The sequence below is a fragment of the Peromyscus californicus genome, unplaced genomic scaffold (assembly GCF_007827085.1).
Source record: "Peromyscus californicus insignis strain IS unplaced genomic scaffold, ASM782708v3 Scaffold_4__1_contigs__length_199733344, whole genome shotgun sequence".
Taxonomy (NCBI): Eukaryota; Metazoa; Chordata; class Mammalia; order Rodentia; family Cricetidae; genus Peromyscus; species Peromyscus californicus.
The window spans coordinates 50638518-50659615 of NW_026294562.1; the positions used below are offsets into that span (position 1 = coordinate 50638518).

Here is a 21098-nt window from a genome sequence, read left to right on the forward strand (position 1 = left end):
AATGGACCACACTCTTGACTAGACACTTTATAGAATAGAACATCACAAAACCATCCACATATATGAAGATAAGCATTGCCATTAGCACCATAGGAAGAAAAACCTAAACCACACTGACATGCCATTTCGATATTTGTCATAGAAAATGATGAGCTACATATATGAGGGTGTATATATATTCACTGAAAAGTATGTTCTAAAGATTGAAAGCAATCATGACATTTTCTTTAAAACAATACAATTTGTTTAGATTAAAAATAAAAACCAAATTAGAGCCAAAAAAAAATGAAGCATTGGAATTTATTTCTGGAATCTTCTGGACTCAATAAAGACAATTTTTCCTCTTAAGAAAGAAAGAAAAGAAAGAGAGAGAGAGAAGAGAGAGAGAGAGAGAGAGAGAGAGAGAGAGAGAGAGAGAGAGAGAGAGAGAGAGAGAGAGAAGAGAGAGAGAACACTTTTGAACTCATGGATCCTAAAAAGGGTCTTGAGGATGCCAAAGATTTCCAATCCTCACTCTGAGAATCACAGCATTGTACTGCATTGCCCCACACTAACTGGGTGCCACCAGCACTGAGACGTTGCCTGTGTCATTTCAAACTGGCATGGCTGCCCATTAAGGAAGGTGTGCCTTCAGTCACAGACATGAAAGCAAAACTCAAAGCAGCCAACTTTTTCTGAGAACACAAAGGACATCTTATTTAAAAACAGGATTTGAATTAAGATCCCTAACTGCAAATCTCATATTTCATGCTGCCTTGGGCATAGGAAGAATTGTAGCCTGTTCAAATGAATAAACTAACAAGCTTTCTTAGATTTCTGCCCTAAGCTAGAAGGAGCTGAGGTGTGCTCTAAGCTGGAAATTACATGGATGAAGGTGAGGAGCAAGAGACATTAATTTTTATTTCCCATGAATTGAGGTTCTGGTGAAAGAATATTTGGTAACTGAGTGAGTGATATTCAGGCTTTAGAAGTATTTAAAGGCGAAAACTTGACACATTATGGTAAGGACTTGTAAGTTAGATTAATTATTAGATGTTATTTTGTCATGCACAGTCGTGTGACTTAACAGAGTATTTAAACACTATGGGCTTTAAATTCTAAGGCTAAGCCGGGCGGTGGTGGCGCACGCCTTTAATCCCAGCACTCGAGAGGCAGAGCCAGGCGGATCTCTGTGAGTTCGAGGCCAGCCTGGACTACCAAGTGAGTTCCAGGAAAAGGCGCAAAGCTACACAGAGAAACCCTGTCTCGAAAAAAACCAAAAAAAAAAATTCTAAGGCTAAAATTCAGTAACATTTACCTAATGCTTTGCTGTGAATCTTCAGCACTTGAAATTTTTAAGTCACTGGGTAAATGGTGTAGGTACTTATAGTTGAAAATTTTTTGCTTCTAAAACTTTATTTTATCAATTTCTAGCAGTGTGTTTGGGGACCAGCTCCTCCATTTCCTAAGTCTTGGTTTCTCTAATCATAAAACAATCAGTTGATATTGTGGGTGTTATCAGAATTTTGACACAGGTGGAGCATGGCATATGCATGGGCATTTGATGAATGTTACTTTCCTGTGCAAAGTGTGAAGTGTTTCCTCAGAACACAAAGAACTATAAGAATGTTAAGTACTTGAACTTATATTATAGGTACAACATTGGGATCTTCAGGCCTGCAGCCAGATTCGATTTCATTTCAATACTGAGCCTCAGTTCTGAGCAATCTGCTTCTTCCTTACCAATGCTCTGAACCAAAATCCCTCCAAGGCAGATAATTCTGGGTGCCAGGGCTTTGCTGAGCAGCTGACAACATGCCATCAATTTCCTTCCTAATTCTGAGTAGCCTGCTGGTCCTTACCTTCATGGGAGAAAAAGGCAAACAGAGCCCTTAGATAGACTCAGAAAAGCCTAGCCCTGCTTTTAAAGGACATGGCAATCAAAGGCTGAGTAAGGAAAGGACACAAACAATCATGATGGAGAAGTCAGCCTTCAGAAGAGGGAAGCACAGTACCAAAAGATAGGAGTTGAGAACATATGTGGGTCTGCAAATGCTAGCTGGATCAGAGTTGTTAGACTTTTATATGCACCGTCAGAGCATCTTTTCTAAATTGGAGGCAGAGGATAGTGTTGAGAGGATTGTTTAAAGGAAAAAGCTGTTAAGAGTGTAACAGCATCAACAAAACATCCAACATAAAACAAGAAAATCAAAGGCAGGGCAGTTGACAAGTCCTAATTGTGGTGAGCATTTGAGCACACTCAGTCCAAATCAGCCAAGACAACTTAAGTGGATGATATAAACTGAATTTGAGTCAGTTTGGGAGGATTCATACTGAGACAAGGTCATCTCCTTGGCTAGAAAGACAAGAAGAACAAATGTCCCAAGACTTGGAAAATGGGACTTAGAAACAGATATGAAGGTTGGGTTGTACATCCCTGGGTCAGGGCTCTCAAAGGCCACACATTTACAAGGCCTTGCCCTGCTCCCGCATGCAGTGCACTGAAAGGTACTTTTCTCTAACCCACCCACCATGCCTGGAGAGGAGCTTCAGGTCTCACAGTCATCTACAGCCCAGGCCTGGAGAGATCTGGTTTGAATATATTCCTAAACATCTTAGAACAGTTAACTCCCATTGTGACAGTGCTGAGAAGTGGGCCTTAAGTGGTGATTGGTCATAAGGGCTCTGCCCTTAAAAATGCTAACACTGTCACCATGGAAACTAGCTAGTACCCATCTCTAATCCCCTCCATGAATGTGTGTTCTCTTGTCCTATGCCTTTCTCCATGGGATATTAGAGCACAAAAGCCCTGTCAGATGTGGGACCCTTGACCTTGAACTTCCCAGACTACTAAATTGTAATAAGTCTGTTATTTATAAATTTAAAAAGTCTTGGATATTTTAGTGGAGCAACACAAAACAAAGACATTATGTCATTATATCCAACCATTGACACTTTTCAACAGATATGCACCTAGAATCTTTAATGGTTGGGGGATCTGCCATTTTCCCTCCTCTCCTCACTACAACATTTCTGACAGGTGGCTGAAAGGCTGTCACCTCAGTTTTCTGAATGGCAGTGTGTTCTCTACCCAAACAGCAGCTTGTTGTACTAATAAACCACTTCAGCAAATGTTGCACCAAAACCAGCCTCCCCAGAAATACTTCTACTCACTGGTCCTAATTATATGTCTCTAAACCAATTTAAATGAAATAGAGAGGGGGAAAAAGACGAGAGAGAGGTGAATAGCCTCAGATTCGTTAATATAGTTACTGCGTTTCAACCCTTTAGATTAAATGGGCAAAGATATCTGTCTACAGCTCTGTACCTCTAATGAAATAAAATAATAGACAATGAAATTAAAAATTAATAAAAAGCTTAACATATGAGCATACAGGGTGTATATAGAGGAGGGGATAATAATAACCTTGAGAAAATCTTTTATTCACCTCCCGATGTTTAGACTTTCCCCATGCCACCAGCTTCCTCCACTTACCTACTTGATCTGGCACTGAACTTGGGCACACAGCTCCAGGCATACTGAAGAGAGAGGGCAGCAGGAAGGTGGAGAAGAAGGGTGGGCTCATATGTGAAAGTGTCGTTTCGATTCATAGCACCCAAAATGGGAGCTGAGTCTTGCCTCACGCTTCTGGGTTCATGGTCTGTCTATGGAGAACAAATTATATTTGAGGCCATTTCTGCTAAATTTGACACAAGATTTCCATGGCCCGCTAGAACTGTGTATGAGCAAATGACAGTACCGTTTGCAAACCAACAAGAACAACACTCCCAAGTGTACCTGTTCCGGGCTTCTGAGTCTCTGCATGGGCGCCTCCCCCAACCTGCTCAACCCTAAAAGTGAAGCGTGAAGGTAAAGTCAGTCCCTAGCAGCCCATCTCTGGAGAATTTCTAGCACCCTGCTAACCCTTAGGGACCCACCATCCACACCTGCTTACAGGGTGGGGGCTGCAGAACTTCTTCTAATTAAGGTAGCATGAAGCACACCAGACAGTCCCCAGGGTATTTTTCAAGAAGTGAAACCTCCCGGTAAGGCAGAAACTTTTTTGAATATCCTTTCTATCAAAGCAAAGTGATTGGAGCAGATCTCAAGGTAGCAGAAGCTACTAATTTCCTGTCACCTGGTGTCAACCAGAGGTACCAGCCCCAGGGCCTGGTCTATCTCTCTCATCTTCAAGTACTTGAGATAGGAGAAGGAGCCAGCTGATCTCAGCAGTGTCTGAATTGGCCCTTGAGCCTTGAAGCCTTGGAGACTCAGGTAAGGCATGAGTTTGCTCTGCTTAAATGATTAAAAAGAGAGGCAGGATGAAGAGAGGAATGGTTTTAGAGACTAGAGAGTCTTTCAGACTGGGGTGCCCCTGGTGAGACTTTCAAATGACAGTATGATTTAAGCTGTGATGACCTCAAGTCTGGATGTGCCACCTTCCTCCTAACTGCTCCCCCTCTCAAAAATGACTCTAGGCAATGAGTGGTAAACAAATGCCAGCATGGAGGTAAAGTCTCTGGCTTGTTGGGCTCAACCTGAGGTTCTACTACATAGAAGCCGCATAACCTTGGTTGAGTGGCCAAACCTCTCCATGCCCCAATTTCCTTGTCCATAAAATGGGAGCAATAGAAAGGCCCTCTGCATCATGAAGATTAAACCTAAAATACGGAATCTTTTTAGGACTGCCTGAGACCAAACTAGAAAATAATCCTGGCTGAAAGAGTCTAATTCTGTCCCTCTTGTTTCCACTGATTTTTGTCTCCAAAGATCAACTTCACTTCAAACATGCATAGATGGTGTCAAACTTTAGTGACTAGCATTTTCTACATGTTATTAGTACACTGAGGACAACTCCTGCTTTCTATGTACCATCTAAGAAGCTGAGGGAGGATAAGAGTGGGCACTGGAGACAGGCTAGAGGGATTGACTTTAACTAGGTTCTAATGTGTTCCCAAAACTAAACCATAAAGTGTGTGTGTGTATGTGTGTGTGTGTGTGTGTGTGTGTGTGTGTGTGTGAGAGAGAGAGAGAGAGAGAGAGAGAGAGAGAGAGAGAGAGGAGGAGAGAGAGAGAGAGAGAGAGAGAGAGAGAGAGAGAGAGAGAGAGAGAGACTGTCCCTGTTTCCCTTATAATGGTTTGGTCTCATCGATGGTCAGGTGAAGGGAGGTTATCGTCTTGTGAATAGACAGCATCCTGAGTATTTATCTGTAAACCTTCCAGAGGAGGAAGCTGAGCTTTATGATCTGTTTAACACTGATTGAGATCACAGCATCACAGGAGGCAGGTTACCTGTATAATCCTGTACAGCTCCCTTAGTGGATTAACATTGTTTCAGGAGTTACATGTCACACTAAAATGAAAGTGGTTGGTGGGAAAGTAATAAACATGAATGACTGTGGACTTGGAAGAAGTTCTTACCATCAGGCAAGGAATGGCCTCATGAACATCCTTTTGTGGAGGTTGACAGAATGGGTGGTGGGGGGAAAGTTTTTGCAGATTCAACAGAGAAGGCAGGAGACATGTCCAATTATGACTACTGAGGACATGGGTTCTGAAAGTCATCAGAGCTGGACTGTAATGAGGAGTCAGAAGGATGTCTCAAGAAAGCAAAGAAAGTGAATTAAAGAAAGTGAGATAGGTTGGGGAGAGCTGAGGCCCAGGAAGAGCACAACTTAGCAGTGATTTAGAGGATGTGTCTCAGTTGCTCTGTGAAGGGTGTATTAGAAAAATTATTGAAGGAAAACAGTAACCACAATATTTCTAACATTTCTGACATTAATTTGTGCGTGCGTGTGTGTGTGTGTGTGTGTGTGTGTGTGTGTGTGTGTGTGTGTGTGTGTAAGTCAGAGGACAACCTGCAGGAGTCAGTTCTCCCCTCCTACCATGTGAGTCCTGGGGATGGAACCTGGGTCATCAGCCTTGGCAATAAGCCATATAGCTGGCCTTATCACAAGATTTTTTTTCTTATGCTATACCAGGAAAGGAAATCGGAATAAATCTTCAGGTGATACTAGATGTAGGGAAAAGGTCCAAGTGTACGAGGTATTGCAGATGTAGAAATGGCATGCTTTTGCTACTGCCTGAATATGTGAGGGAGCTGAAGAAGCAGGAGTAAAATCTGCCTCCAAGCCTGTATGTGTCAGTGCACATCCATGCACACACATGTGGAAGATGGAAGTTAACATTAGATGCCTTCTTCCGTCACAAGACAGGGTCTCTCACCCAATCTGAAACTTAAAATTTTGGCTAGACTGGCTGGCCAGCAAGCTCCAGGGATCCGACTGTCTACACTTGCCCAATACTGGAGTTACAAGTGCACGCTACAACAGCTGGCATTTTGTGTGAATGCTGAAATCCATACTCAGGACCTCATACTTGTGATGCATGACCTAAGCCATCTCACAAGCCCCCTGGTTTAGACCTTTTAAGTCTGAGCAACTGGCAAAATAAAGTGACCCAAGGCACTGTGCCCAGAAAAGGCCACAGACTGCAGCACAACCTTTGTACAGAGAAGTTTCAGTTGAGTGACAGAAACTAGTTGAAGAATTGTGTGAGTGAGGAGGAAGTTGGGGAAGGGTAGAAGGCAAAATTTGAAGAAGCTGAAGTGAAGAAAGGGGAAATGGGGAAGTAATTGGGGACTTTACCAGAATTTTTTAAATGGGAGTTTAGGGACTGGGGAACAAGGTAGCACATTTTTGTTCAAATAAGGCTCAGGAATAATAACTATTCCTTGAGTGTTATTTTATCAATCACAGCACATCTTATATTATCCTAATTTTACAGAGATCACGAATATGCATAATGCCACACAAAGAGTGAGAGTAGGTCCCAGGAAGAAGAGGAAGAGCAAGCATCTGGTGAAAGGAAATGGACTGAAAGGGCTGAGGAGGAAAGAATGAAGAAGATTCACCTACAGCCATAAACACAGGGCAGGGAGAGGGAAGAATAAGTGCAAGGCTATTTTTAGTGGCAAAGGAGGAAGTTGAGGTTGGGGGGCTTCAAGCATCTCAGTAGATGATGGAGTTACTGGACCTAAAAGTCATTATTCAAACCAAAACCACAGAAGAAGCTGTGACATCTTCAGGGGAATGGACAAGGAAATGGTGATGCTCTAGAAGTCACAAAGGTGTGTGGAAGTTGCAGTGATGGTAAAATGGGATGGTGTGTGAGCAAATTAAGTTGGGATCTCAGTATCAGTGTTTATTTTCATATTTGTGAAAATAAAGCCCTGTATTGTTGCATTTTGGCCAATGTGGTCAGTAACCCTGCTAATCTAACAGACAATCTTTGCTGTGAGCTGGGGTCTACTGAAGCCATTTCATATAATGTTTTAATGATAAGGCAAAGTTGGAGAAATCTACATTTGTGAGAGTACGTGGACGAGCTCTAGCTTCACAAGTTTCCATTGAATGTAATTTTATTGCACAGTTAATCTACAGTGTCCTCATGTGTGTGAGAGAAAGGGAAGGAGAGGAAGGGATCATTAGCATAAAATGGCATGCCAAAGTCATATTTTGTTTATAAAATACTATTTTGCAGTAATATTTATTTAACACTTTGTAGGAATACAGTTATTAGAAAGATACTATTCTAACAGAAAGACAGAATGTTCTTCTTTCCATATTATTACTGCCAATAGCCCATACAGATAGCTCCATGAGACTTTGCCTAAATCAAAGGTTTATCTCAGCAACAACACAGACCCAAGACTTAATGAGCAGCTGGTAACTACAGAAGAATTATAATGATGGTAGTCCAATCATTTCCATCACCCTGAATAATTAATGATCTTGCACTTTAAGTCACCATCACTAAAATTAGTCCCCTAGAATGGAGTTAAGTGAATTCTAGCTCATTCCATAGTTACCAAAGGATCTTGGGAAAATTAACTTATGGGGTCTTCTATACATCCACCAAAAGGAAATACAGTGCCTACTGAAAGAGAGAGGTATGAAAAAAACTGAAAATAGCACAGCTAATATCTCTGGGGACACAGTACATGTCCAGTTAAACAACTACAGTCTAGCCTGGGAGTCCACAGAATGAGCATCGGTGTCAGTGTCTTCAAGTTTGGCTTCCTTACTAAGTATAAGGACTTTGCAAAAGCATGCCCCATGTCCAGGAGCAGGATCCTCATTTGTGACAAGAGCAAACTGGTTTCTGAGATTTTTCTAGTTCTAGACCAGAATTCATTTGAAAATCCCTTGGTGGGTTATGTAAATAATTTTTATTTTGGTTGGTGGTCTCGTGGGATGGTTTGTGGCATGAAGCAGATTGCCCTGGGCCAAGTGACATCTGGTAATTTAGAACAAGAAGGCAATCAAGTGAGAAACTCTTCCCTAAAGCCCACGCTGCAGACAGCTCATGCTCTGTATTGCTTTAAGTAATGAAGAGTGTGCATATTTTGAAGGGAAAGGAAGAGAAAGTTAACTGTTTCCCACAGAAGTCAAAGCAGTGAGTCATGGACACTGCAGTTGACAGGTTGGAGGCTTCATTTCAGATTATTAGTAATTATATAACTTCAAGTGAGTTGCCTAACTTGTCTGTCCTTGCCCCTCCCCACACACACACTCTGTAAAGCACAGGCAATGATTCACCCCTTATCTCCTCTACTGAGATCAGAAGAGATATCCCTGATGGAATTTCCTTGTAATTATAAAATCACCCGAAGTCTAAGAGATTCAGCTGCCCAGTTCTCCTTGACTTTATTGTAAGACTCAGCAGCCCAAGTAGACAGTTTTAATTCCCAAGGCCTGTTATACAGCTTACCATCAATAAAGATGAGACCAGAGATGCGGCCCTAGAGAATAACATCCAGGGCACAGGAAAATATCAAGGGAATTCATATCTGTGGTTTTGACATGGCCAATCAGTGAATACCCCCAACAAATGGCACGTGAAGAAAGCTTAATGGCCTTAACCTGTCAGAACTGGAAAGAATGTGGTTCATCATCACTTCAGAAACAACTCATGAGCACTGACAGAAGACACTTGCTACCCTCTTCCTCTAGGCACATATGTCCACTCATTTCTTAAGACAATTCTATGAGAAGGGCACTATTCTCACTTCACAGATAAAACAGAAACTACAGCTCAGAAGTATATAACAAGAACTGCAACAAAGCAGCTAATATTTATTCAGATGTGAGTGCTTTGCATAAATCTAGCATTCCTTCAAAGTTTATTAAGAAGTTATAACATGTGAGCATTCTTTTAGATCCTGGTCAAGAGGCAACGACATCATTTGTTTCTATAGAGAGAGGACTGCAAAAAAACAAGTAATTTACCACAGTAATAACTGAAATGAGGTGAATAGAACAGGATGTGTTGAGCCAGAGAGAATATGTAAGAACATGTGTGATAGGTTGAGGGTTTAGAGAAGGCCTCTGGGGATAACTGATATTTAAGCTATGCCCAGGTTAAAAAAAAAAAAAGCCACCCAAACATGAACCATCACCATCTATCTCTTATCTCTTACAAGCTTCCAGTCTAGAGTTGAAGAACCTGAGGCCCAGAGAACTTGTCCAGCACCTCAGAGTAATTAGAATTACTGTTTAAACCAGACAGACAGACTCAGAGGCTGTGGTCTTACATGTGAGAACAGAGAGCATTCTTGATGTGACCTGTTCAAAGTCAGAGTCAGAGGGAGAGAGAGGAGTAGAATCATCCCCTCCTGATTTGAAGGACAGTCCTTACCATAGTCAGGCATGACACCTCTGGGCCAACACACTGTTCAGAGACAAATAGATGAACAAGCCAATAAAAAGTATGCTTTGCAGTATTAAATTGTAAGAAGAGTATCCAAGGAGGGGCCAGCTAGCCAAATGCAGAGATCAGGGATGAAGCTCGGTGATATTTTCCTAACATTCATAAGACCTTGGGTCCAAACCCCAGCACAGACAAAAATCTATGGGGACATAAATTCACAGTATGTTCTAGTATTGGTAGGGGAACTGACGGCCTAGTGTTTTCTTAAATGTTAATGTGTGTCCAGACATGATTAGCAGGAATTCCAGCTCAGATTCCTGGGCCCATGTGTCCTTGCCTGAGATAGCCCCTCCAGATACTTTCCTAAAACACAGTGGTAGACCTTGCCTCACACTGGAAGCTACTAGGAAGACGGCATGCCTCAGTGGCACCATCAAGGGAACACTAAGAGAAGTATTAGATGGTGACAGAAGGTAAGATTGCCAAAGACTTTGTCATTGACTCACCTTACTGTTTTATTTTCAGGAGCTTGAGAACAGAATGACAACACCTAGAAACTCAGTGAGTGGAACTTTCCCAATAGAGTCTACCAAAGGCCCTCTTGCCATGCAGCCTTCTCAAAAAGTAAACCTCAGGAAGACATCTTCACTGGTGGGCCCAACACAAAGCTTCTTCATGAGGGAATCCAAAGCTTTGGGGGTAAGGCTGTTTTCCTCTATTCTGCACCCTGGAGATGTTCTGGCCTACAGATGCTGATGCTTCCAGCTATACATGGAATTCAGTCTACCTTGCACTGGCAGATCTGAGTGGATGTGTTCTTTATGTCTCACACAGTGGGCTGGGCCAGAGGGTACAAAAGAGTTAGCACCTGAATCACTGTAGGGTGATCTTATATCATCTCTTGGCTTGGAGGTTAAGAATCTTCCATTCGGGTCCATTGTTCAAATTCCAGACACATCTGTTCCTTGGAAATGCCTTGTGTGATGGAAGAGATAGATCTGGATGAGTAGGAGACTGTAGCTAGAGTATTCCTGCCTGGCCCACAGTCAGGACAAATCTCTGACACCCCGCCAGTCCCACAGCCATTCAGACCCAACCAAATAAACACAGAGACTTATATTGGTTACAAACTGTATGGCCGTGGCAGGCTTCTTGCTAACTGTTCTTACAGCTTAAATTAATCCATTTCTATTAATCTATACCTTGCCACGTGGCTTGTGGCTTGTGGTTTATCGGTACTTTACATCTTCCTTGTCCTGATGGCGGCTGTGGCGCCCAACGTGGGGCAAGAGTTTCCACCTAAAACCTGAGAAAAAAAGATTCTAAAATGGAGCTAAAAACAGTTCCTAGTTGTCTCTTTCAAGTTAGCGGCAGCCTGCCGGTTTGAGCTACTGGTGGGTTCCTAGCGTGTGCGCTCGACCTGTAGTATGGCAGGAATGAGGCCTCTGCAAGTGGCACATTAAGCTATGTGGTAGATTTAGCCTTTGCTAGTACAAAACAAAACAAAAAAAGAGGTTTCTGGGCTACACGCTGCTTTGATAGAAGCATAGACCCACTATTTCTGAGAGTTGATGGCTCCCAGAGCTGGCAGAAAACGTATCACCGCCATGTTGGGAAGCTGAAGTGGGCGGAGCCAGCAGCGCCAGCGCCATTTCAGGCTTAGAAGGCTGCAGTTCAAAGCAATAGGCTCAAGCTAATATAAAAAAATAAGCCACATAAAGATGGCTACCACACAAAGAATCTGGATTATGTTTTCTTTGATATTCGTAACTAAAGAAAAACATTTGATTACAAAAGCTGTTGAGTTATGCCAAAATGTATATTTTAAAGGTACCTTGACTTCAAAATTTGGATATAAGGATATGTTGCTTTGGAAAGGAGGCTCTGCTTTTGTTTCCACAGAAAGCCAGAGGCTATGGATTTGTTCCAGATTAAGACACATCAGGTTTGACCTGCCAAGACCACCTGAAAGGTCTCTGATGACACCATAGCCCAGATGATCCAACATCCAGAACCGTTTCAAGGCAACTGGCTCAGACGATACACCCTCATGGACTACTCCATAACCCTAAAATATTCTTTGTGTCCCCATAAGATACAGCGCCCCCCTCCAGCAGGAAGTAGTAAGAGAAGCTACGCCCAAATTCCCAAATATACCAAGCTGACTTTGGAGATGTGTAAAGGTTAAAACCTTCCTTTTTAAGAAAAGAAAAGGGGAAGTGCTGTGGGATGGTCTGTATGTCAAATGTGTTGCTGATTGGTCAATGAATAAATCACTGATTGGTCAGTGGCCAGGCAGGAAGTATAGGTGGGACTAACAGAGAGGAGAATTGAGAGAACAGGAAGCTGGGTGGGAGAGACACTGCCAGCCGCCATCAGGATAAGGAAGATGTAAAGTACCGGTAAGCCACAAGCCATGTGGCAAGGTATAGATTAATAGAAATAGATTAATTTAAGCTGTAAGAACAGTTAGCAAGAAGCCTGCCACGGCCATACAGTTTGTAACCAACATAAGTCTCTGTGTTTACTTGATTGGGTTTGAGCGGCTTGGGACTGGCGGGTGAGAGAGATTTGCCCTGACTGTGGGCCAGGCAGGAAAACTCAAGCTACAGGAGACAAAGTCCTTGGCAGTGCTATCACTCCATTTAGTATTTTTGTGTGGTCCTCAATCGGGTCTCAGGCTTCCCACCTGGCCTTTGACCTTCACCAGTGATGGGTTCAGTTTACCACCAGTGCTTTTCTTCTTTCCCCAGGCTATCCAGATCATGAACGGCCTCTTCCATATTTCCCTTGGGGGGCTGCTGCTGATCCCCACAGGGGTCTTCGCACCCATCTCTGTGAGTGTATGGTACCCTCTCTGGGGAGGCCTTATGGTAAGTTAGAATAAACAGCAACCATTTGTGAGATGTTGGAGGGAAAAAAAGCCAAAAAAATATCTAGATTGTTTCTATGTTGATGAAAGTAATCTGAGCAGGAAGAAGGCTACTGGGTTGACATAGCTAAGTGGGAAGAAGGATAGACTACACCACGTGACTCCTGTGGCTGATCATGGTCATACTTCGTGTGGATTCACAGAAAGGAGCTCTGCCAGCTGTGCTCAGAGAAGCAAGACTGTACAAAGCAGGATCTCTCCACAGCTAACTCCAGCAGGGTGTGAGACACCAGATACTCGGTGTTTTGGAAGGAAAAGAAAAATGGGACATCCTAAGTCCTCCACCTCCCTGCAATTTTGTTAGTTACTATGGCATCTGATGAAATTATTCCCATCCCAAATAATCCCCCTGTACTTATGAATGCAGCAACACTCTTTGGGGCTACTTAATGTACATGTTTCCCAAACTTATAATTCTGTGTGTGACATGGGGCTAGGTAGTGCTTATTTTGCCAGGACACTTTTCATGACTCTAAGTGCAGAATTGAGGCTCTCAGAACTTAGGTGGATTGGTTGCGAGACTTTTCTGTACTTTATAGCTTGACCCTTAAAAAAGGAAGTTGAGAAATAATCACTATTACTTCCTATAGCAACCAACATTTTGGTGAAGTGTATTATATTCAAGATAAGTACTGCCTTTTACACTATCTCTCAGTGGCATCAGAGCTATTAAATCACTATGACCCCAAAAGAACATTTTCACTAATTACAATTAGAGAGATGGGCTGGAGAGATGGCTCTGCAGTTAGGAACACTGACTGCTCTTCCAGAGGGCTTGGGTTCAATTCCCAACACCCACACATAAGACAAATAAATTTAATTTTTTTATTTTCAAAAAGAAAGAGAATGAGAGTGTTTTAATTCACACTGACATTCTCTCCTACCTATGCCTCTGAGACCCCAGTCTTAATGGTGTTTTTAAAACTTAGTCTAATTGCAGCCTGTGTAGAGAAGGAGTAAGTCATGTTATCGAGGGTGATTTCTTATTTTTCTATTTGATGGTATGGGCCCAGAGGATTCTCACTGACACAGAAGTGTGAATTCTGTCTCTCTTTTCTTATTCTATTCCTAATGGTACCCAGAGGTTGAACAGTACAGACTGAGTATATGAACCTTAATAACAAAGAAATATAGCCACCTAGAAATAATTTAAAGGGATAAAATTTGATGCATAGTTCAATGAAAGACACTAAAAATGTAGGTGGTTCCTTCCCAACCAATCATCAGTGGAAAGCAGTGACCCTTCTCTGCCTCCCCCCTTCTGCCCCTTTTTCCTCCCCCTCCCTCCCCTCCCACTCACCCCTCTCTTTGCAGTATATTGTTTCGGGATCACTCCTGGCAGCATCAGCAGAGCAAACCTCCAGGAAGAGTTTGGCAAGTAATCATATGTCTTTTCCCACACATCAGACACAATAATGACTTTCTCAGTTGAAAACAAGTCCTAGGGACCCTTAAAGAGTTTAGCAATCACTGACTCTCTCTGAGCAAAGATCCTGTATCATCCTGGTTGTGAAATGACTTCTTCATGAAAAACTGAAAAATGGCATCTGCCTTTAGTCTGTCCATAGCAAGGGAATCAAAGGCAGAGCCCAGAAGATGGCACTTACAGTCTTTCAATACTAAGTTCCCTATGGAGGTGATAGAACTGATGTATTCTGAAAGAATGTCATTTTCCCCACACACTATTTAGGAATTTTTTCTGATCATATGCTTGAGTCATGTTCTAGCTAAGTCAGAACCCTGAGTGAGTGAGTACAGGGTGCTCCTGATTTTTCACCCTATGAACAGAAGTTGTAGTCCTGGCATAAGAAATCAAGATAAGGCCAAGCGGTGGTGGCACACACCTTTAATCCCAGCACTCAGGAGGCAGAGCCAGGTGGATCTCTGTGAGTTCAAGGCCAGCCTGGTCTACAGAGCGAGATCCAGGACAGGCACCAAAATTACACAGAGAAAGCCTGTCTCAAAAAAAATCAAGATAAAGATGAATAGAGCATTGTGTGTGATAGTGTGATAGAGTGGAAGCTGTAAGGCCTACAGTATGATCTTATCTTTAAAGATTCATTTATAGCCTCTTTTATAAAGGTAACATACAGAATTCCTGAAGGATGGGTGACTAGATCTCACTACCAAATTTCTCTCCAGAAAATCCTCTAACAATATTTTCACTTACTAACCTAAGTCACTTTGAGTTGGTAAGGATCTGAGTGGAATGAGACAATTCCTCTCTCTAAGGGGTCTGAAAATTTCAATTTAGGGGAAGAGACAAATGGTTTACAAATATCAAATACAACCAAAACTACCAAATTGCCATTAATAAGCCATGTAGTCAGGAATAAAATATGTATTTCATGAAACAATCATCAATAATGCCATACCATTGTGGTACTTGGCATATGATATGTCAAGCTTTTATCACCCATGCAGAACAGAGCAGTCACAGCCATATCCTCTAACCTGTGTATCAAGAGATATCTGCCCTAATGGTACTGGGGGAAGACAGCTGACCTTGTCAGCAGGGAGTGGTAGCATTATTATGGCTGATGCATTTTTTAATGGATGGTACAAACCTAGATGGTTCTATCTATATCTACAGCAACGATCTTTAGTTGTGATATAAAATGCTTCTTATCCCTCTACCCACTGCCTTATTATGCAAAGAGATGATAATCTGGATGCTCATTAAGTCCTTACTGTATGTCTGGGAGGATGGTGCCAAGGAAAAAGTTCAGGGATACAACATGTGGGTAAGGAGTCACTGGAATTTTGGTTTCATAAATTGGGTGGATGGTGATTGTACAAGATGAGAAGATGGAGAAGGAGAGAGAAGTAGGCTAAAAGTTGTACTTCACAGTGACAGCAAGGCTAACACCCATAGCGAGAACTGAACTAGAATTCAAGTGTGGCATCTTTGAGTCAGGGAGATGACAACTGGAATCCCACATCCTACTTTATGTTTTCTGAATAGAAGTCAAATCTAATTAACAAGGCTGCCTCTGTTTCAGGTCAAAGCCAAAGTGATAATGAGCTCCCTGAGCCTCTTTGCTGCCATTTCTGGAATAATTCTTTCAATTATGGACATACTGAACATTACAGTTTCTCATTTTTTAAAAATGGAGCGTCTGGATCTTAGTAAAACTCCCAACCTGTATGTTGATATCTACAACTGTGAACCATCTAATTCCTCAGAGAAAAACTCTCCATCTACACGGTACTGTTACAGCATGCAGTCTGTGTTTTTGGTAAGTATGAAAGCGGTGCCTCCAGAGAAGAAAGGTGCTATGTTTTATTACAAATATCAACTCTGGGTCCAGGTAGTCTGTGTCTGCTATTTTTTCTGTATGTGGCTTTGGGCAGGAACTCTCTCATATACTGCTTCTATTTCCTCACCTGTAAAACAAGGAGAGTAAAACTGTGTATCTCCTTGGATTGATTTGAGAAACAAATTAGTCAACATAAGCAAGGTGCTTAGAATCATTGGTATGGAAGATTCTACCTGTGACTTTATTATTTCTTCTGAGAAATGGTCTTGCTGTGTAGCCCTGGCTGGTCTGCTACTGACTATTTAGCCCAGACTAGCTTCAAATTCACAACAATCCTGGCTCTACCTCCTGAATCTGGGATTACTTGTATATGCCACCACACCAAGCTTTATGTGTTCATCATTCATCATTGTTAATATCATTGATGACATTAATAATAATTATTAAAAAAAAATGGAAGAAATTCCTACACTGTTATTAACATGTTTTCCCTCATTGAATTTTAAATACAGAGTTTAAAGGGGAAAGGCAATACATCTCCCAAGTGTTGTGGAGTTTCCTTGGTGTGATGTCACATCCTCTAAAGCTGATACAATTTCAGAATCCAGGCTGGCCTTCACTTTGCTGTGTAGTCAAAAACAACCTTGAACTTCTGATCATTTTGTCTCTACCTTCCCTAGTGCTGGGATTACAGGCATATACTACCATACCTAGTTTACACAGTGGGACTAGAACCCAGGGTGTCAAGTATGCTGGGCGAGTACCAGACCAAACTGACAGAATTTAATGTGGGACTCTTTCTTACAAAGAATTGATCCTTCAGTTTACTATTCCTACCTTACTTTCTTGCGCCTGATGCTATGTTCAGCATTTGGGTTGTAAAGATGCTGCCTTTTATAGCAGCCATCCCCCACACCTCACCCTAGCTGTTCAGTCTACTCACCTAAAGAACTGAGCTGACTTTTCACTCATTGAGTTTCAGTCATTAGTCATCACTGTGCGCTAAACACATCCATCTGCCATCATCTCATCTTTTGCCTCCGTTCTGTTGGTTTCCAGGGCATTTTGTCAGTGATGCTGATCTTTGCCTTCTTCCAGAAACTTGTGACAGCTGGCATTGTGGAAAATGAATGGAAAAGAATGTGCTCCAGACCCAAATCTGTAAGTTTTAGCTACTTGTCCATAACATCCTTCTAGAAAATTAATATCTACAAAGAATAATTTACATAGAATGTAATCTGACAAAACGTTGAAACTAGGGGCTTCATTGGAATAAACTGGTTCTGCTATATTTTAGAAAACAGAAAATACCAGTAGTGACAGCAAATGTTTTGAAGTGTAAATGAGTCTATGGTTAGACAGAAGCTACAGTTCCACATGTGTACAAGTGTGCCTGTCAATCAGCTTCTCCTTCTACTTGACTTCAGACTCCCACTCCTGCCCTGTCTTAGTTACTGTTCTATGGCAGTGATAAGACAGCATGGCAAGGCAACTTATAAAAGAAAGCATTTATTTGGGGGCTTACAGTTTCTGAATATTAGTTAGAGTCCATGACCATCATGGGGAGGAGCATGACAGCCGGCAAGCAGGTATGGCTCTGGAGCAGTAACTGAGGGCTTACATTTGATCCATAAGCATGAGGCAGACAAAGCTAACTGGTATGACTCTGGCTTTTGAAAACTCAAAGCCGAACCCCAGTGACACATCTCCTCCCACAAGGCCACATTTCCTAATCATCCCCATGGTTCTACCAACTGCAGAACAAGTATTCAAATTTTTGAGCCTATGAGGCCATTCTTACTCACACATGTCTTGATTACATGCCCCCTCCCATCTTAATGCAACACAGGATGTTGAAGGCTGGAGGCAGATAAAGTCACTGGCTCTTGGACTTTTCAGTGTTCCCCTCTCCTCCCACTCTCTTCACTTCATTCCACTTCCAAAACAATAGGATTTCAAAGAGTCTCCAAAGCTAGGAAATACTAATGCTCCAATAGCAGTTCTCTTATAAACTCCACCAAAACTGCAGACTGTAAGATTTAGCTATAGCTTAGAAGCCATTACTGATTCCTTGACTATACAGATGGGGTCAGAGAAGAATGAGAGCGTCTTCCCAAGGTTATGATCACTAAAGGCAAATCAATTCTAGAATCCAACTCCTCTATTTTTGGTGTGTTATATTTCCAAGTGGTATGATCATTCCAGGCAAAAATGGCAAATGCCTGAAGTCCTGAACAATTAACTCATACTCGAGATTAATAAGTAGGGGATTTGATGAGAATTTGCACATCCAAGTAGCCAATCCTGGTATCTGTAGTATTTGGTTAATTAAATAAAGAACATGAGAATAAGTTGGCATTTGGATAGATGTACATTGTTGGGAGGCGTGTCAAGGGTAAAGGTCAAGAGGCATTTGTTTATATTCTAGAATGTGGTTCTGCTGTCAGCTGGAGAAAAAAAAGAACAGACGATTAAAATGAAAGAAGAAATCATTGAGCTAAGTGGAGTATCTTCCCAACCAAAGAATGAAGAAGAAATTGAGATTATTCCAGTGCAAGAAGAAGAAGAAGAAGAAACAGAAATAAACTTTCCGGAACCTCCCCAGGAACAGGAATCCTTGCCAGTGGAAAATGAGATCTCTCCTTAAATTCTTTTCTTTTATAAGCATTATTATTTAGAGAGCTTCCAAGACACACAGTTACCCCCATTTCTTGTGATCTTCCACATCTATTCTCCATGTTTCCACAGCTTATCTTTGCATAGAGAAGCCACATCTAGCTCTCCTTCACATTTAGAGAATGTAGCAATTATAGCAGATTGTGTTGTCCTTTGCTTGGGAATCTTACATGGGCAGAAATGCTGCAGAACCCAGTTCTCATTCACCTTTTTCTCAGGTGGGCCTTTTAGTAGTATTAGTGCTTTTCCCCATTTCTTCCAGCAGCAACCGCAGCTGAGGGAAAAGACACATGACTGTTCCATCCGTCTCTGAACTCTCAGACTCCTTCCCTACCTACACTCTTTGTGGAGTCCTTTTGCACTATTGTTCTAAGGAAAATAGAAATAATAATGAAAGGGAATGAGACAGGTATTTTTTTCAGGGTAACAGAGCCTGTAGCATGTTCCTCCAGCTTCTGTATCCCATTTGTAAAGCTGTGAAAGGCAATAACTAACCCTATCTATGTACAAACAGCAGAGCTTACACATAAGCAAGTCTCTTTGTCTTAACTTTGCCCAACTCCTGTTTCTGGGCTTCTGGTCACATTGTTTACCTCCTTGTATTCTTTAGTCAAAAGAAGAAAGGATGGTGGAACACAATGGGTACCCAAATCTCAAATCATAAGCAACACCTGTGCTTACAGGATGCTTTCCAGAGGGCAGAGTAGTTTATGAAATGGTTTCATTTGATCTTTCATGACCATGAAAGAATCCATATCACTATTTTCAATTAAATTGAAACTAGGAAGCAAGCCAAAGCATCCTATAACCATCATACCTAATAGCTGTGGGGACTTGACTCAGACCTAGCTCTTCAAATCCTGGTGATGTTCGAAATGACCAAATTATATATACCCAATGTCTGCATAAACTGTATCAAGAGCATAGTCTATGAGCAAAGTGTTGAGTCACAGAAGAGTCAGAATTGGATTTGATACCATGTAAATAAAAACACCTAAAAACTTACATCATTCAGAAAACTAGTCAAGACATTAATGAGCAATTAGCTAGTAAGCTATAAGATGCAGATACTAAGCACTATAAATGGTCTCAGAAAGATCAAGCTTAGAAACAATATAGTTAAGATGCCAAATCTCAGGCCACCCTACTTTTCCACTCCCGTTCATGTGCAGGGAGGCTAGCACCTGACCTAGGAACACTGTTAGCCTAAGAAGATCTCGCCATAATCTATTAGCCAAATACCATAATCAGTCTGCTTTGAGGCATGATGGGTATACGGACAACTTAAGTTACACTCCCTGGAATTTTTCCATTTTATTAGAAGTTACTGGTGGGAGGTATTTCCTGTAATTACAAATAAAAAAGAAGTAAAACTTTTCCCCTCGTGAAGTCTTCAAAACAAGCTCTAGATGAATAAAACTGTGTGTTCATGACTGCAATGGTTAACTCCACCTTGGGTATTTCCTTATTTTTCATAACATTAAACAACAGGATGCTCCTGTAGCCTCAGTTCATATTTATATAACACCAACCTGTATTTGAATAGAGACACATCAGGCATATTGGGCTATTTCTACATACCTCACACATGCTCCCAAGGAAATTATTCATCCAGTAGATCATTACTAATTACTGCTCATTCTTGCAAGCAACAGCATGATTCTCCACATCCAACATATAATATCATGGCAGTGGCTAGAGTAAGGTGGGGAGGTGAGAGGATGAGTAACAAGCTGAAAAATCTTTAAAAAGTAGCATTTAATTTCTAAATATTTCCATCTCTGAAACTCATCATTTCCTTAAGGAATTTACTCTATCCATTATTAGGTTCTCAAATACTTTTACAAAATTCTCATTTCTCTTAATGGGATAACTTTAATTTCTATTTAAAAAGAATGAAAATTCTTGCTGATCTCCCCTCAAGAATCTTCTGTCAGTGTAGAATCTGATAACAGTCCCCAATGGCAGACATGCTTATCAAAGCAGGACATATTTCTCTAACTTTAAGTTAATTTCCCTCTCAATTTTTATTTTTGTAAAAAAAATTTTGTAACCATAAAGAACATAATCTTTTAAAAGAAAAGTCAGTTGCTTGATATACCATGGCTGGCTGATATCAATGGGAGCCCTGACTGTATCTGAAATAGTTGTAGAGGAGTGGATGGGACATTGGCGAGGGAGGGAAGGAAAGAAGGGGAACCTTTGATTGGGATGTAAAAAAATAAACAAACAAAAAAAGCCAGTTGTGCCCACTGACTAAACACCCATCAGTGGAGAGGTTGCTTGGTTCCATTGTTTGGGACCCGCAATGAGGCGGAATATCAAGGAAGGAGACACGTGGTGTCACAAACCTGCTCACCTTGTGCTGTGGGATGGTCTGTATGCTGCTCTGATTGGTCAATAAATAAAACACTGATTGGCCAGTGGCCAGGCAGGAAGTATAGGCGGGACTAACAGAGAAGAGAACTGAGAGAACAGCAAGATGGAGGGAGACACTGCCAGCCGCCGCCATGACAGGTAGCATGTGAAGACACCGGTA

General features: G+C 41.6%; 1 protein-coding gene across 1 annotated transcript; it reads left to right on the plus strand.

Moving 5' to 3' along the window:
- The first annotated feature begins 4142 nt into the window (after window positions 1-4142).
- Window positions 4143-20690, plus strand: Ms4a1 (membrane spanning 4-domains A1). The gene is made up of 7 exons (XM_052713176.1): window positions 4143-4255; window positions 10217-10390; window positions 12445-12564; window positions 13938-13997; window positions 15626-15862; window positions 16943-17044; window positions 18312-20690. Exons 2-7 carry the CDS (start codon window positions 10232-10234, stop codon window positions 18528-18530), a joined length of 897 nt encoding a protein of 298 aa, XP_052569136.1. The 5' UTR covers window positions 4143-4255; window positions 10217-10231; the 3' UTR covers window positions 18531-20690.
- Window positions 20691-21098: the final 408 nt, after the last annotated feature.